The 15,474-nt window shown below is 51.5% G+C and overlaps 1 protein-coding gene across 4 annotated transcripts in view; it reads right to left on the bottom strand.

Annotated features, from left to right (window-relative positions):
• CSMD2 (CUB and Sushi multiple domains 2) overlaps positions 1-3,491 on the bottom strand; it is a 592,849-nt gene extending 589,358 nt beyond the window's left edge. For all 4 annotated transcript variants that reach the window (XM_070594988.1, XM_070594992.1, XM_070595001.1 and 1 more), the window contains exon 1: positions 3,163-3,491. In XM_070594988.1, coding sequence (XP_070451089.1) covers positions 3,163-3,355 — 193 coding nt within the window. In that variant the 5' untranslated portion in view covers positions 3,356-3,491. The remainder of the gene's footprint in view (positions 1-3,162) is intronic.
• Positions 3,492-15,474: the final 11,983 nt, after the last annotated feature.

Here is a 15,474-nt window from a genome sequence, read left to right as displayed (position 1 = left end):
CAGAGAAAAGCAGCTAAATTTGAGAACAACTGAGAGTATGAAACTGACAGAACTTGATGGTCAGCTGATAAGGAAGGAGTTGGGGATGATACTAAGATTTCTGGGCTGGTTAACTGGGAGCCTGCAGGTACCGCCAGCCTACAGAGGGAACCCTGGAGCTCAGGAGAGGAACTAATGAGTTTGCTTTGGAATGGAAACATGCAGGTGAAGATGCCCAAGAGCCAGCCGGAAATATGGGCTGTCTAGACCCAGAGTTTCCATGGGCTAGGAAGCCAACAGACACATACCAGGAGAAACGTCTTGGCAGGAAAGATCTGTCTGGAAGCTTCAGAGTGTAGTAGTGGAAGGGATGGGCCTGGATGAGCTCACGCAGGAAGTGGTGAAAGGAAATGAGGAAAAGCACAAGGAGCGGACACTGCAAGAAACCATACTTATAGGAGGAGAACATATTAGAGACTGGGAAGGAGCAGCCAAGAGACAGGAGAAAAATCAGCAAACCACAGTGTCCCAGAGGCCCAAGGAAGAGAAATTTTAAAAGAAGTACCCCAAAATGTTCACAGTCACAGAGTGGTAAAGGAAGAGAAAGAAGGATGGATTTGGTAATGAGGGTGCTCATCAGGGATCTTTCCTAGAGAGTTCTAGTCCTGGGGACAGAAGCCGGGATGCAGGGAGTGAACGATAGCAGAGAAAGGGCGTGGAAGACCCTTAGAAGAAAGTTGACTTGTAAAAGAGGAAGAGAGACAGGATGGTAGCTAAAAGGTCAATCGGGCCAAGAAGTCTGGTTAAGCTTGTTTTATGTTAAAGATGAAGCTCTTTTTAGGCCAAGGAGAAACATACAAACAGGGAGAGCCATTGCTAAAGGAGGGAGAGGAGGTAACTGATTGGAAGTGTCTAAGGAGGCTGGGGGCAGGGATGTGAGGCAGGGCACAGATGCAAGGGGTTCAAGGTGGAAGGTAAAGGCGGGGGAGGACACACCCCCTTTTCAAATCCTCCTATTCATTGTATCCAGTCATCACTGGGGCAAGGAAGGGAGTCGATTCAGTCCTGAGCTCTTTTAAAGTCAACAGCGTGAAGAGAACACAAAATGAATGTGCTTCCCCTTCTAATGTGCCAGATCCTAGGCTCATCTGTCACGGAGTCCATTTCCAAACCTCCACTGCTTGCAAGGCCAAACAGCACATCTAAATGCGGGAAAGGTTTTAAAAGAAATGCATTGGAAGCATTGAAAGCCAGAGCAGCCTGCCAGAGAGCAAGCACTCTCCCTCCAAGCCATTCTCCACCACCCCTTCTCTACTGACCCAAGAGCTGCAAGCCCATGGCTCTCCGGGAGGCAGCACTCCAGCACCACGGAGCAGCGTGCAAGCTCGGGGAACCGGCCTTTTTCTTTCCCCAGGGGCATGATATGCCCAGGAGGCAGGGAGAAATCTAGCCAGAGAAACAGTTCCATCACATCAGGGGCAATCTCAGGTCCGCTAAGCCAGAACAGGGACCACACCTGGGCCAACGTCGCAGAGGCCTGACAGCCAGTACCAACGGTCCCCTCACCGCCCATGTGGCAAGTCTGGGTGACCAGCGGCGTCGTTGTGAACAGTGCAGCCACGCAGTGGGTGTGGGTGTGCGCGAGGCCGGAGCTCCTACGCCCGTGCACCTCGGGCGCCCCTCTCTGGGTGTCGGCGGCCATGACTCTTAGGAGAACCCGAGAAAGTCCGGTCAAGTAGGGATGGGAGAGCTGGGGCTAGCCTGGGGCGCCCTCCCTGACCAGCAACCCTAACATTCCCGGCTAAAGAGCTAGCCACACGGTCTGCCGGGACGGGCGCACAAAATGCTGGAGCCCAGGGTGGGCCGAAGAGCTCCCCAGGGAAGGGGCGCACTCTGCAAGGAGGGAGAACTAAGATGTTGGGGTGGCCGAGGCCAAGCCTTAGGAGGTTCAATCGGCGGTTTAACAAACCAAAAAAACCCAGCAGGGCTCCAGGCCGGAGGTGCTCTGAGTCAAGGCCTGGGCAGCAGGTGTTACGGGTTTTCTTCCCCAGTGGATGTCAGTCTCCGAGCTAAATGAAAATGCGGCCCCAGGCATCGCCCCTTGGACCCTTCCCCACCCGGGGAACAAGGAACTTTCTAGGCTGTGGTTAGACCGAGCCTCAGAGGGGTGCAGGGGATAAAGTGGGAAGGCACTAGTCGAGGCCAGTGGTTTCCACTGGGGACGGGGTTGTCTCGAAAGTCCGCATGCCTTTCCGGGTACTCAAGCTGCAGCCAGACGCTCGCGAAGTTCCAGGACTCGCCGCACCCACCAGGTCTGCCCCCCTCCCCGACTCGGTCGCCGGGAGCAGGTCCCGCCGCCCGCGCCGCCGCTGCCGCAGCCCCGGCGTTTGGCTGCAGCAGGGCGCGGGAAAGGGCACTTTGGCGCGGAGTGGGAACCGAGGAGAATGTGGCGGCGCGGAGCCTGGCGGCGACACTCCCTCCCCCGTCCCTCAGCACAACCCCCGCCCCCGCCTCCCAGTCTCTCAGCACCCTCTAGCCCCCACCTGAGTCCTCCCGCAAAGCGTGCTCGGGACCCCCGCCCTGGGCGCGCGCCCACCTGAGCCTCTGCTAATCCAGAGTGCCAAGGGAGGGGGACACTTGGGGAGGGGGGTGGTGGCCGCAGTCTCCTGGCGGCTCTGGAGGGGACGCGGGCTTCATTCCGGAGAAAATGGGCGGGGGCAGGGAAGGGCAGACCCTGCAGACGCGGAAATGAGGAAGGGGCGCGCCATTCCTCCGGCACGGGCGTGCCAACCAGAATCGGGCTGCCGGGGAGGGCTCCAGGAAAGTTTATCGGGGAAAAGCCTGGCACCTTGGGGGCTGAGAGGCTGGAGAAACTGAAGCCATGGTCCATGTGCCCCGCGGATGTCTGTCTCCCAGGCCCCTACACCGGCCGGATCCGGCCAAGTTGCGGCTGGGGTTGGGGTTAGCAAAGAGGGTGAGGGTAGAGGTGAGGACACGGTGGAGGGTGGAGGAGGATGGGGGCAGACAGAGGCGAGGATGAGCTGGAGGGTGGGCGCTTGGGAGGAATAGAAGGTTACGAGGGGGAGAGGGGGGAAGGGACAGGAACCGGGTTAGAGATGGGTGGGCTCGGGGCTCGGGTGGGGCGCGCGGCGGCCGCCGACTCCCCGGCGCGGCCGGACTTACCCGCGGCGGCTGAGGCGCTGAGCAGCCCCCAACCCAGCAGCAGCAGCAGCAGCGGTGGCGGCGTTGGCGGCGGCAGCAGGCGGCCCCAGCGGCTCCCCGCGCCAGGCACGAGCGCCGAAATCCCGGCTTCGCCGCGAGCCCTCCCCGCGGGGCAGCCGCAGCGCCCCTGCTCCCGTCTCCGCGAGCGCGGCATGGCGCGGCCGGCAGCGCCGAGGGAGAGGCTCCGCTCGCCGCCTAGGAGAAAGGAGGTCAGGAGAGCTCTGGCGCTTCTTTCAGCTCGGAAAAAATCCCGGTACGCGGGAGCCCTGAGCTTCTGCGGCTGGAATGAACCAAGTGTCCGCCCGGCCGGGGAGAGGCGCGCTGCGCTCTCGGAAATGACTCGCTCCAATCCCGCTTCGCGGGGTTCGCGCCGGGGGGCGGGGGGGGGGGTGAATTATCCCCGGATTAATCACTCCGGAGCCGCTTCTCCGCCGCTCCAAATGCTGGGGGTGGAGGCGCAGCAAAGGAAAAAATATTGGGGGGTGGGGGTTCCTCTTCAGCGCCACCTCCACCTCCAGATAAACCACAAATTACATCTAAAAGGTTGTTTATTCCTGTTTGTTTTACAATTGACCAGTTTCTTTTAAGTTCAGTTCTCTCATTTCCATTTATAAGATCACCCATTAATACACCTTCCATACACACACGCGGCACACACACAGTGATACAGACACACGCACTCACACATAGGCGCGCGCGCACACACACACACACACACATACACACACGCCTCTTCCACGTTTGGAAATTGGAATACAGTCTGGGAAAAGGTAATCAAAGAAGGGCGCAGTTCCCCAGGTCACGGCTCTCACGAGCTGATCCTGAGTGGTGGCTTTGAACTTGCAATTTGGGGCCTGGGGCGATGCTTCGGAGCCCCATTCGCAATATCCTCCTACCCCATCCCAGGAGAAGGGTGTGTGTGCGTAGACCCAGGGTTAAGAATTGGAAGGCGAGTGGGGCGGGGGGACCCGCTCATTTGGCTCCGTAGTGTCTTACCCCTACCCTAAAATAAAATCTCAGGATGGAGGGAGCTTGTGTGCGCTGGGGGGCTGGGGGGCTGGAGGAGGGGGCAGGTGAGGTTAGTGGAAGGACGGTGCAAGAGTTACTTGTACAATTTACCCTCAAAATTAAATAACCGGACCCTGCTTCTTCTCACTCTTATGCTCCCCCTCCCAGCCATGGCCCCACACCAGGCGAGTTTTTCCCAATGGCGTGCGCAGCTCCCCAGCTCTCCCCGGTCGTCGCCGCCGCCGCCAGGCCCCAAGAGCTCAGCGTCGGTCCCCACCCCATCCCCCATCCCCACTCCGTCGCCGTCTCTGTCTCGTCTCCTCTAGGCTTCTCCGTCAGTCACGATAGCTCCTTCGCTGTCTACGCCAAACTCTGGGCGAGAGGGAAGAGACGCTGCAGGGGGGAGGCCAGAGGGGACTGGGAGGGGCAAGGCTGGGGGAGGAGGCTCCCGCTGGCGCGCCCAGCGGAAAAGCACTAGCCGGTGAGCACCCCACCCCCTTTGCCAGAGGCATCTAGGAGAGGCTGCGCTCCGGGCTTTTAGGGGGTTTGGCCAAGCCGGAGCTCTGGCATCTGCGAACCCAGGGGGCAGTGGCCTGCGGTCGGCGGAGCCTGGGAATTTCGGGAGAGAGTGTGGAATGGGCTATGGGGTTGCTGATCCGGGGTGGGGAAGGTGGCAGGCAGGGCCAGAGGAGTGGATGCTTGTCCTCGCTCCCCACGAAAAACTTGCGCCCGGAGCCACGATCTCTCAGCCTCCTTGATGCCCGTCTCCCTCCCCCACCCCAGGTTGTTCCGGTTTCCCTGCATGAGCTCATCCCACAGCTGGGGAGCCAGCCCGGTGGCCCGAGGCAGCGAGCTTCCTCACCATCGCCGGCCCCATCCCCACCCCCAACACACTTGGTTCCTTGCCCCTCCCCAAGCTGCTTCGCTGGGTGCCAAGAACCGACCGAAGCAGCCAGAACTTCACAGTGAAAGGCCTGCTTTATGTCTCTGGGGCAGCGTGGGGAGGGGGTTTGTCTCTTCCCGTTGTCCAGGCCCAGCCCCCAAAAGAGAGGGCTCAGCCAGCCAAGACTGGCCTAGCCCCGGCCTTCCCACCAGCGCTGGAGAGGAGAGAGGGACTGGCTGAGCCAGAAGTGGGTAGTGGCCTTAGGGGAACAGTTGGTGGGGCCTTCCCCCTCTCCTGCAGGGTGGGGTTCTCCTCCAGAGAAAAGAGCTGGCAGAGATGCCCAGCCCTCCCCTGCAGCCCACAGCTGAGCAGAAGAGAGTGTGGGCTGCTCTGTAATTCTGGGACTCCAGGCCAGTGGACTTCCCCCATCCCCTCTCAGCCCCAAAACTTTGCTCTGTGGCGGCAACAGCAGCTGATGTTTACCCCGAAACCCGCCTGGCAAAAGGAACATTTGTCATCCTTCTCCCTGGGCACTGTAGACGGCAGGGCACCCGTTTTATCCCTGTAACTGGCCCAGTTAATCACTTCCCCCACCATTCGTGCACCTCTCTGATCTATTGGAGTCTACATGCATTTACTGAGGCCTCCTGGGCGCTGGGCCCTGCGCCAGCCTGTACTGTGGGCAATCCAGAGGTGTAAAATGTGTGGTCCAGCTCAGGAGGATGTGGGGCAGAGACAGAAACCCCCGGACAACCCATACAGGCCGTGGTAATCACTGACAGAAGGGGCATGTTACAGAGACATATGAAGACAGTAAGCTTTCCTTGGACTCAGGTGATTGGAAGGCTAATTTAAGGAGAGAAGTAGGATTTTGGCCAGACCCTGAGGGCTGGATGGAGATGTTGATAAGGTGAAGATTGATTTACTCAACAAATATGTATGGAGCATCATTACGTGCCGGACCCTGTGGTAGATAATGAATACACACCCAAGTGAACAGTCCTGCCTTGAAGAAGGCAAGTGATAAATAAACACACACATATATATATAAAGTTAATAAATTAAGGATGCTATTAAGGACAAATTTATGGTACTATGAGAAGGAATTCTGGGGCATACCTTAAATAGGTGGTCTGGGAAGGCCTTTCTGAGGTGGTGACCTTGAAGACGAGAGGGAAAATTAAGCAAGACAGCCATGCAAAGAGTTGGGGAAAGGGCATTTGGTATGGAGAGCATGGGCTGGCCTTGAAAAGGAAGGGAGGGTGACCAGGAGAAGGAGGATGGGGCTGGATCAAGGTGATTGACAGGAGACACCCAGGAGGTGAGAGAGGGGACTGGCCAGAGCCAGATCATGCCAGGTCTCCTGGGGCATGGTGAGGAGTTTGGGTTCTCATCTCAGGCAGTGGGAAACAGGAAGCTAGTTTGCTAGAGCTGCTGCCATAACAAAGTACCACACACTGTGTGGCTTAAACACCAGAAGCTTACCGCCTCACAGTCCTGGAGGCTGGAAGTCCGAGATCAAGGTGTCCATTCTCCTTGACTTATAGATGGCCATCTTCTCCCTGTGTCTTCACCCTGTCCCCCCTCTCCCCTCTGTACCTGTGTGTGTCCAAATTTCCTCTTCTTATAAGGACACTAGTCATATGAGATTAAGGCCCACCCTAATCTCATTTTAACTTGAGTACTTCTTTAAACCCTGTCTTCAAATATAATCACATTCTGAGGCACTCAGGGTTAGACCTTCAACCTGTGAATTTTGGGGGAACGCAACCCAACCCGTAACAGGAGGGGAGGACTTTTCAGGTGGAGGAAGGAAAGAGCAAATGCATGACAGTCAGAATATGTATTTGAAGAGACACCTGGTAAGGCTGAGCATAGCGTGACTGCTTTAGCAGGGGATGGTCCAGAAAAGTGGACAGCTCTGACACCAGAGAGGTAGATTTTCATTTCTAGGAAACAGAAGCCAAGCCACACGGCCTGGCCTGGCATGTATTGTGACTTCTCTGTGGAAACAGATAGGAAGGGAAGGGGCAGGCAAAAGAGAGACAGCGTGGGAAGTTACTGCAATAATCTGAGCTGGAAGTGATGTGGGCAAAGGCAGAGATGGGGGCCCTGGGAACATTCGCAGGGCCAGGGAGAGGGGAGAAGCCAAGAGATGCTAACAGCCCTCTCCCCTATAGCCTAGGAGAGTGTGTCTCCCCAGACCTGGCTCCCTCCTTGCCTGCCCCCTTCATTCTCCCAGGAACAATAGGCGGCCATGGGTCAAGGTCTCTCCACAATACCACGTTGCAAAAAAACCCACTGCAGTATAGTGACTCGCCAAGATAAGCCTAATATCCAGGTAAGATCAGAGTTCATTTTAGAAAGAAAACAACGCCTGATGCTCTGGAGGACTCAGCCTGATTCAAGTAAGGACTGTAGACTGATACACTGAAATTTTCATTCTGACTCAAGAAGAAAATAAAAGAGCCTTCTAACACCACGAGAGAGAGAGAGAGATGGAAAAAGTAAGAGAGTAAATGGGATGCTCTAGCAATGAGGGCAGACATGGAGGCTGAGGGGCAAGCAGGACTACAGAGAGGAGCTACAGAGCAAACACGAAGGCTCAGAGGACAAGCCTGTGGTCTGAGTGGAGGGCAGAAATTTTAAAATCAGGAGCATGATCAGACAGAAGCTGGTATTTCCCAAGGGTGAGGCTGTCATGTAGAGATGAGAGTGATCTGCTTCCCAAGGAAAAAGTGACAGAAGGAGTTCAGGAAGAAAAAGCCCAGAACAAACTTCGGTGAGGCTGTGCACCTCCACAGCCACGAGGGAGAAGTGCGAAGGGCCCACAGTCTGGGCCATACCTCCAGTGCTACCGAATGCTGGGGCCACTGAATTCTGACGTCTTGCAGGAAACTCTCCATTTGTGAAACAAGGAAAGGGACAGAGCTCGCATCCGTGGCAAAAGAGGTCACATTTTCCCTCTGCTTCTCAGAGGCTACCATCTGCAGGAGGGGGCTATCATCTCTCCTTGACGTTCCTCCAATCAGCTATGCCATCAGGCCTCCATGCCCTTACTCAGGCTCTTTCCTCTGACTGCAATACCATTCTCTCTCTCATCTGTGTGGAGTAAATGATTCCCAATCATCACTCAGCTCAAGTGTCACCTCCCCCAGATAGCCTTTCCTACCAGCCCACCCCCTACCTCCCCTCTGCTGGGTTAGATGCCCCTTGCAGCATGGGCAGCTAGCTGGACATCAAAAATGTATGCTTCCCTTCCCATAGCATAGAACAATGGTTCTCAACCAGGGGTGGTCGTGCGCCCCCACCGCAGAACACTTGGCAATGTCTGCAGACATTTTTGGTTGTCACAACTGGAGGGTGCTACTGGCATACAGGGTAGAGGCCAGGGACGCTGCTAAACATCCTACAATGCCCAGGGAAGCTCCCTTCCACCCCAAAGAAATATTCGGCCAAAAATGTCAGTAGTGCTGAATTATCACTGAGAAGGGGCTGCCCAGGCAGGACTGCATTTTCCAGTCCCCTTTGCAGTTGGGTGCAGTCCTAAGACAAAGTTCTAGCCAAAGGAATGTAAGTGGTGTGTGTCATTTTAAGGTTTATCCCATAAAATCCTCCCCCTCTTACTCCTCCATCTGTTGGCTAGATACAGAGCATTTGGGTCCCTAGGGGATGGCAGAGCCATGAGATGGAAGAAGCCTGGATCCCAAACCACCATGTGGAGGAAAGTCACCCACCAACCAGGGACGCCTGCATTGGACTGTAACATGAGAACTGACCTTTAACGACATCAAGTCACTGAAATATCGAGATGTGTTACAGCAGCCAGCAATACCCATATACACCCCTCCGTATTTTTCTGTAGTATCCTGTGCAGTCATTCGCTCACTCCTCACTCATTCATTCATTTGTTCATGCCACAAACATTAATCTGCATGCCAGGCTCTGTGCTAGGTGCCGAGGAAACATATACGAAAAGGAGGCAACATTACAGTGATCCCTGCCCTCAGGGGGTTCAGAGTTTATTGAGAAGAGAGTTAAACAGCAAAGCATAATTAATAACTCTGGGACAAATACAGGGTGTTATGGAAATGAGAAGGGCTCCTAGCTCAGCCTGGGGAGAGGGGCAGGTGAGAAGTGGCACTTTCCGGGAAGAAAGCAGTGTGGACAAATGCAGGGAGGGAGACACAGTGTGAAGAATCTGCAGCAGTCCGGGGTGGAGAGGAAGGGCGGGAGGGGCAATATAGTTCTCTTCTGCGACTCCCCGGTCTCTGTATAATTGATGGCTTTCTCATTTGTCTCCCCTAGTGGACTGGGAGCTCCTTATGGCAGAATCCTTCTGCTGAAGTGTCTCCTGAGTCCCTAGTGCCTGGACCGTGTCTGACATTCTCTCCTCTTGGATGTCCCACAGGACCCTCTGCCCCAGCCTGCTCACCACTGAACTCGCCCGCTTCTAAACCTTCACCTCAACCTGCCTCTCTGCTCAGTCCTCCACCTAAGGAAATGGTTTCCACATCCACCTGGTTCTGAGCCTCTTCCTCAGCCCCTACATCCAGGCAATCCCCAAGTCCTCTAAATTCTGCCTCCTTAACATCTCCCATGTCCTAACCAGGGCCCCCATTGTCTCTTTTTCCAGTTTCTGACAAAAACAGCCACATAACAGGTGCCCAGCTCTGCTCTGGCCCCATTCAGTGTGTCTTCCTCTTTGCCATCAGTTATCTTTTAAAACACTAACGTGATTTCACAGCTCTCCTGCCTTCCCGGGATGTTTTGCCATGGCCCACAGGGTGAAATCCCAGCTTTCTGCTAGACCCTCTCTACAAAAGCCTCCGTTACCTGCCCCTACCTGCCCCTCTAGCCTCCTGTTTCCACATGCCCCAGCCCCATGCTCCAGCCATTCAGAGGCACTTGTGCTCCCGCTTTCTCTCTCCTTTCTCTCTGGGCCTTTGTGCATGCTGCTGCCTCTCCTTGGAATGTTCTCCTCCTCCTTCTGTGTCTGGCCATCTCCTATTTGTCCTTCAAAATCCAGTCCAGGCTCAGCTCTTACAAGCAGTCTTCACCAGTGCCATTCAGAATGCCTGGTACATGGTGGGCACTCAGTAGATCTCTGCAGAATGGATGGATGGACAGATGGATGGATGCTTGAGTAGATGCTCAGTAATGTTTGTGGAATGGACCCAAAGGTGTCTTTCCTAGACTTCATTATCTGAGTTCCTTAAAGAAATGCCTTCTCTGAGTTATGATTTAATGTTATGCTCTCTGTCTTCAGAGAACCCTGATGTGAGAAACTGACCAACTTAATGGCATTTCTGTCTTTATGAAAACAGAATTGAATATATTGCCCACTATGTCACTCATGTCCTTTATACAAGGACTCATGATAAATTCATGCTTGGGGTTATTTCCAGGAAACATTTTGTCTCTGCAGATGAAGATGTGTATTTTCTGCTGTCAGAAAATAAAAACTCTGCCATCCAAAGTGTTTCCATTTTTTCTTTAGCTGACAAATAGGGATACCCACTTTTATTACCTTATTACCTCCAAGCGTTCTGACCAATTCAGGTGCCTGAAAGAAGCAACTCTTTCTGCTTTCTTTAGATGGAGTCAGCTCTTGCTTTATTCTTTGATGCTGTAATTTTTACTTTTTAATCTGAAAGCTGCTGCAAATCATCTCAGCAGTCAGATAAATCTTAAACGAATGCATATTGGTGACCAACATCCTGGCACGGAAATTTTGGAAGGAAGGGCAGAACACCAAGCTTCTAGTTGAGAGGGATCCCATATTGAGCCTCACCAGGAATTCTTGAGGTACCTATTAAGACAGGGATCTAGCAGGAAGGCCAAAGCAGGAAGCTGAAGGCCAACGGTATTCTGACTTTGTTGCTACCTTACTGGGCCACCACTGCCAAGTCATATTCTTTCTCTCCACCAACTATGGCCTTCTTTTTCCCTAACTTTAAATGGAGATGTCATAGGCTACCTTTTTTACATGAATAGCTAATAATGACAATAATCGGTATCTTTTACTGAGGGTACACCACGAGCCAGGCACTGTGCTGAGAACTTTGCGTGCATGTCCCTATTTGAAACTCTCCCCCTCTAAACCTATCTATTGTTTTTACCTCTTTGCAGATGATGAAATGCCAGAGAGGTTAAGCATGTGCAAAGCCACCCTTTAGTAAGTAGCAGAGCAGAAATTCAAATCCAAGTGTGTCAACTGCCACCGCCCAAGCTGTTAACAATCTCTTCACATGTGGGCAAGGAATGGAGGCAATAATAAAGGATGAAATCCCCTGGGAAATGGCAGGGATTGCTGATGGTGTTGCCAGGAGAGAGAAGCCACAGAATCACAGCTTTGCTTCTTGCACTCTCTGATGTCCTTTTCAAAGTCCTGGAAATGTCTGGCTGCTCTGTGGATGGGTTCAGTTGCTGGGACAACATCCAGGAGAGTCCCATTCTTGTGACACATGTCTGCACCCTCCTCTTCCTCCAATTCTGATGGTTTACCTGTCAAGAAATTTACCTGGACTCTCCCTGTGCATGGGCCTGCCTCCAGGCAGTTTGACCTATTTGGCATCATCAGCATGGTAATACAGGTCTCTATGGTTTTTAGGGACCTACAAAAAGTTTGAGGCCTGAAAATGTTTTTATTAGCTCCACAATACAAAGAAGAAAACTACAACATTGAAATCACTAAGTCATTAAATGCAAAATGTAACATTATGTCAACTTCATTAACTGTTGAAGTTAGTAGTCATAAAAATTTCATTAGATCTAATAACAATTTGTAGGTTGGAGTTTTCTCACTGTGTGAAATTTCCCAGGTAGGCCCCAAGATTGGTGGGAAATCATAGTTGACCATAAATTAAATAAATGACTTGAGGCAAAAAGTTTTCAAAAGCAAAATGGCAAAAATCCTTTCGATTTTCTTTTACAGCCAAGAAGTTATATTTATGGTGAGAGGTGGGTTGTTTGAAATACGTTAGGTGAAGGATAGGACCTGCAAGAGTAAACTGGCTTAGGGTCTATGAAGATCTTGAAAGAACACAGGCTGTGCCCACCTTTCTGAATTCTCCAATCTATCCATGTTTGCGTCATTGATGGAAGCCAGGTGAATAGACGTTTGGGCTGGTGAACAGGTAGGGAGAATTGCCTCCTCCTGAGGTTTTCTTGGTTCCAAACAGAAAAACAAGAATCCCAGAATCCTAAATAATGGTAGCTAATATTCATTGAGTACGTAACATGTGCCACACTAACTACTCTAAGCACTGTAGCATGCATTATCTCTGTTGTCACAAAACAACTCTATGAGGTCAGCATTTTATTATCTCTGTTTCACAGATGAGCAAACTGAGGCATAAAGATGTTAAACAACATGCCAAGGGTAACAGAGGAATTAAGGGGTAGTTGAAGAATTTGTACAAGCTAAAAACAATTCATAGATGAAAAGGTGTCCATTACCGTTAAATGCTTCACTTCCACCTCTGAAAAAGACACGGGACAAACCTGTCTTCCTCACTGTTCTGTCTTCAGCACCTTGGACAGGGCCAGGCACCCGGGTACACATGTGCAGGAGGAATATAACTACATGTTGTATGGAGACTGGAACAAGCTCAGTTTTTCCCACACCCACTATGTCACAGGCATTTATGGAATGCTTTGCTCCCTTCACTAGCTTGTGACAACGTCTAAGCTAGAGGTCTTATTCATCTCCCAGCCCTGAGCCTTGCACAATCTTAGCCCATGGTAGGTGCTCAAAAATGAACAACGCCTAGAAAGGCTTACTTGATGATTTGAGTTCATTCCTCGATCACAGAGCAATTTCCCTAGCACAGCTAAAGTTCTCCCTCCCTACACATAGCTCAAAAGCTGCTATTTAGAAACTCCTGTGGCACACATTTCAAAGTAATCACTGAGGAAACTAATATACAGCATTTTCATGTGTCTCTTATGTGCCGGCTGTTGTTGTAGGGACTTTCCATGTGTTAAGTAACTACTTAGTAATAGAACACCTACAATAATTCTACAAAGCAGATGTTCTTTATTACCATCCCATATTACAGACGAAGAGACCAAGTGTTATGAGCTGGATGGTGTCCCTCCAAATTCACACATTGAAGCGCTAACCCCCAGTACCTCAGAATGGGACTATATTTGGAGATAGGACCTTTAAAGTGTGGTTAAGGTAAAATGAGGTCTTTAGTAGGATGGGTCCTAATCCAATATGACTAGTGTCCCTATAAGAAGAGGAGATTAGAATACAGACAGGCATAGGAGGAAGACCATATGAAGTTGCAGGGAGAAGACAACCATCTATAAACCTATGAGAGAGGCCTCAGAAGGAGCTGACAACTTGATCTTGGGCTCCCAGCCTCCAGAAGTGTGAGGAAATGAATTTCTATTGTTTAAGCCCCTACGAAGTGTCAGCCCTAGCAAAGTGATACACCAAGGTACAGAGTACCTTGCCTTACCTGCATAACCTGAAAACATGAACTCAGAATTTGAACCCAGGTAGTCTGGCTCTGGAGTCTGTGTGTTTTGCAACAATGTGAATGTTCTCTGTGCTGTCCAAAATGGTAGCCACAAGCCACATGTGGCGCTTGAAATGTGGTTAATGTAACTAAAGAACTGACATTTTAATTTAATTTACATTAAAACACAATTAAAATTAAAATAGCCACATGTGGCTGGCAGTTACGATATTGACATAGCTTTATAATGTTTCTAAGGATTTCACTTAAGTTTCTTGCAGAATCTTCTAGAAGCTCAACTCTAAACCTCAGCTGTATGCTCCAAGAACCTTATTCCTATCTATATAACCTTATCTTTGTTCCCTATTCCTGCTGTATTTTATTTTTTTGCAATCCCTTCTAATTTAGACCCTGTCACCTGGTCTCCTGCTGAAGGGGAGAGAAAATGAAGGAGTGAGTGAACTGGCTAACTTTCCAGAATCCCGTGGCCTGGGCAGTGCAGGGGCTGCTCTAAGCACAGGTGTTAGCCAACCAAATGCCAAGCAGCACAAACACTGAGTGACATTTTCAGAACTATTAATATTTCATCAGAAATGATCACTTTTCCTTTAAATACACTACCTTAAAAGGTTTTCTACATTCTTAACTATAATTTTATTCAGTCTAAGTCCTCGGAATTTTCCCCAAAGGAACACATCTTCAATTTTATAATGAAAATCAAAGGGGAGTGAAGCTCAGACTTCAAAATTTAGAGTCAACATTTCTAGGGGCTCAGGTCCTCTATAAAGAGCAAGGTTGTGTATTGGGCACCTACTGTATACGAGACACTTCACATACAGTATACCGTTAATTCACCCAACACGTATTTACTGAGTGCCTACTATGTGCCAGAAATTTGATCTTCATAATAATTTAGTAGCACTATTTTACAGAATAGGGTTCCGTCTCATCCTCTTTCATCTCTAATGTTACCTCCTCAAAGAGGCCAGCCTGGAGGGCCTTCTAAAGCTCCTACTGCCCGCTCCCCACTGCCTTACTAGGTTGGTTAGTTTCCATCAGAGCCCTTATTTCATCTGAAATTATTGCCTATTTTCCTGCTTTGCTGGTCTGTGATATAGCTCCCTCCCTAGAATACAGGCTCCAGGAGAGCAGAGGGAGTTTGGTTCACCTTCCTGCTTCCTCAGTGCCCAGGAACTCACCTGGCCCATTGGATGGCTCAGTCAATGCTCGGCGAATGAATGAGCGAAGGAGGATGGAGAAGTTAAGAAAGTCGTCGGGGTCACACAGCTCACAAGTGGCAGTGTCAGTATTCAACCCTTCCTCTATAGACTGGCATTTCGTCTATCGGCGTCCGTTCTTCTCTCCCGTCCTCTTGCTCTTCCATTTCTGGGGAAACAGCGGAGGAATGACCACTGACTCCTGTGGCCAGAGAGTCCCGGGCAGGCGGCAGGTCAGGTCCGAGTTTAACGGAGCCATTCCAGCGAGAGGAGGAGCCCACCGGGCAGCAAACAGGTATCTTAGCCCTTCTCTCTGCACGTCGGCCCTCGATCCCCACTCCCACCGCCAGCCGCCCACCCCCGGGGACCCGCTGAACGCTGCGCAGGAGGGAACGGCCTATCTCAGCGGCTGAGAGCGGGATCTGCCGTGGGGACGTGGGTTTGAATCCCAGCTCCCCCTTCCTAGTGGACCTTGGGCGCACCCCTTTAGGACTTTGAAACTCGGTTTCCTTAAATGAAGAACGATAATAAACAATGGTACTAACTTCCTCAGCTTGTTAGGATTGAGTATGACCACACAGAAAGCCCAGCGCTTGGCACACGGTAAGCACCTGGTGAAAACGGCAGTTAGGGGTAAAACCAGGCGATCGAGGGGCAGGGCTGAGGTTTGTGCGGAGTGGCCGTGGGGCGAGGC

Source organism: Equus przewalskii, chromosome 2 (assembly GCF_037783145.1).
Source record: "Equus przewalskii isolate Varuska chromosome 2, EquPr2, whole genome shotgun sequence".
In the NCBI taxonomy this organism is placed as follows: domain Eukaryota; kingdom Metazoa; phylum Chordata; class Mammalia; order Perissodactyla; family Equidae; genus Equus; species Equus przewalskii.
The sequence above is the reverse complement of the archived record's forward strand: the minus strand, read 5'-3'. Positions and strand labels throughout refer to the sequence as shown.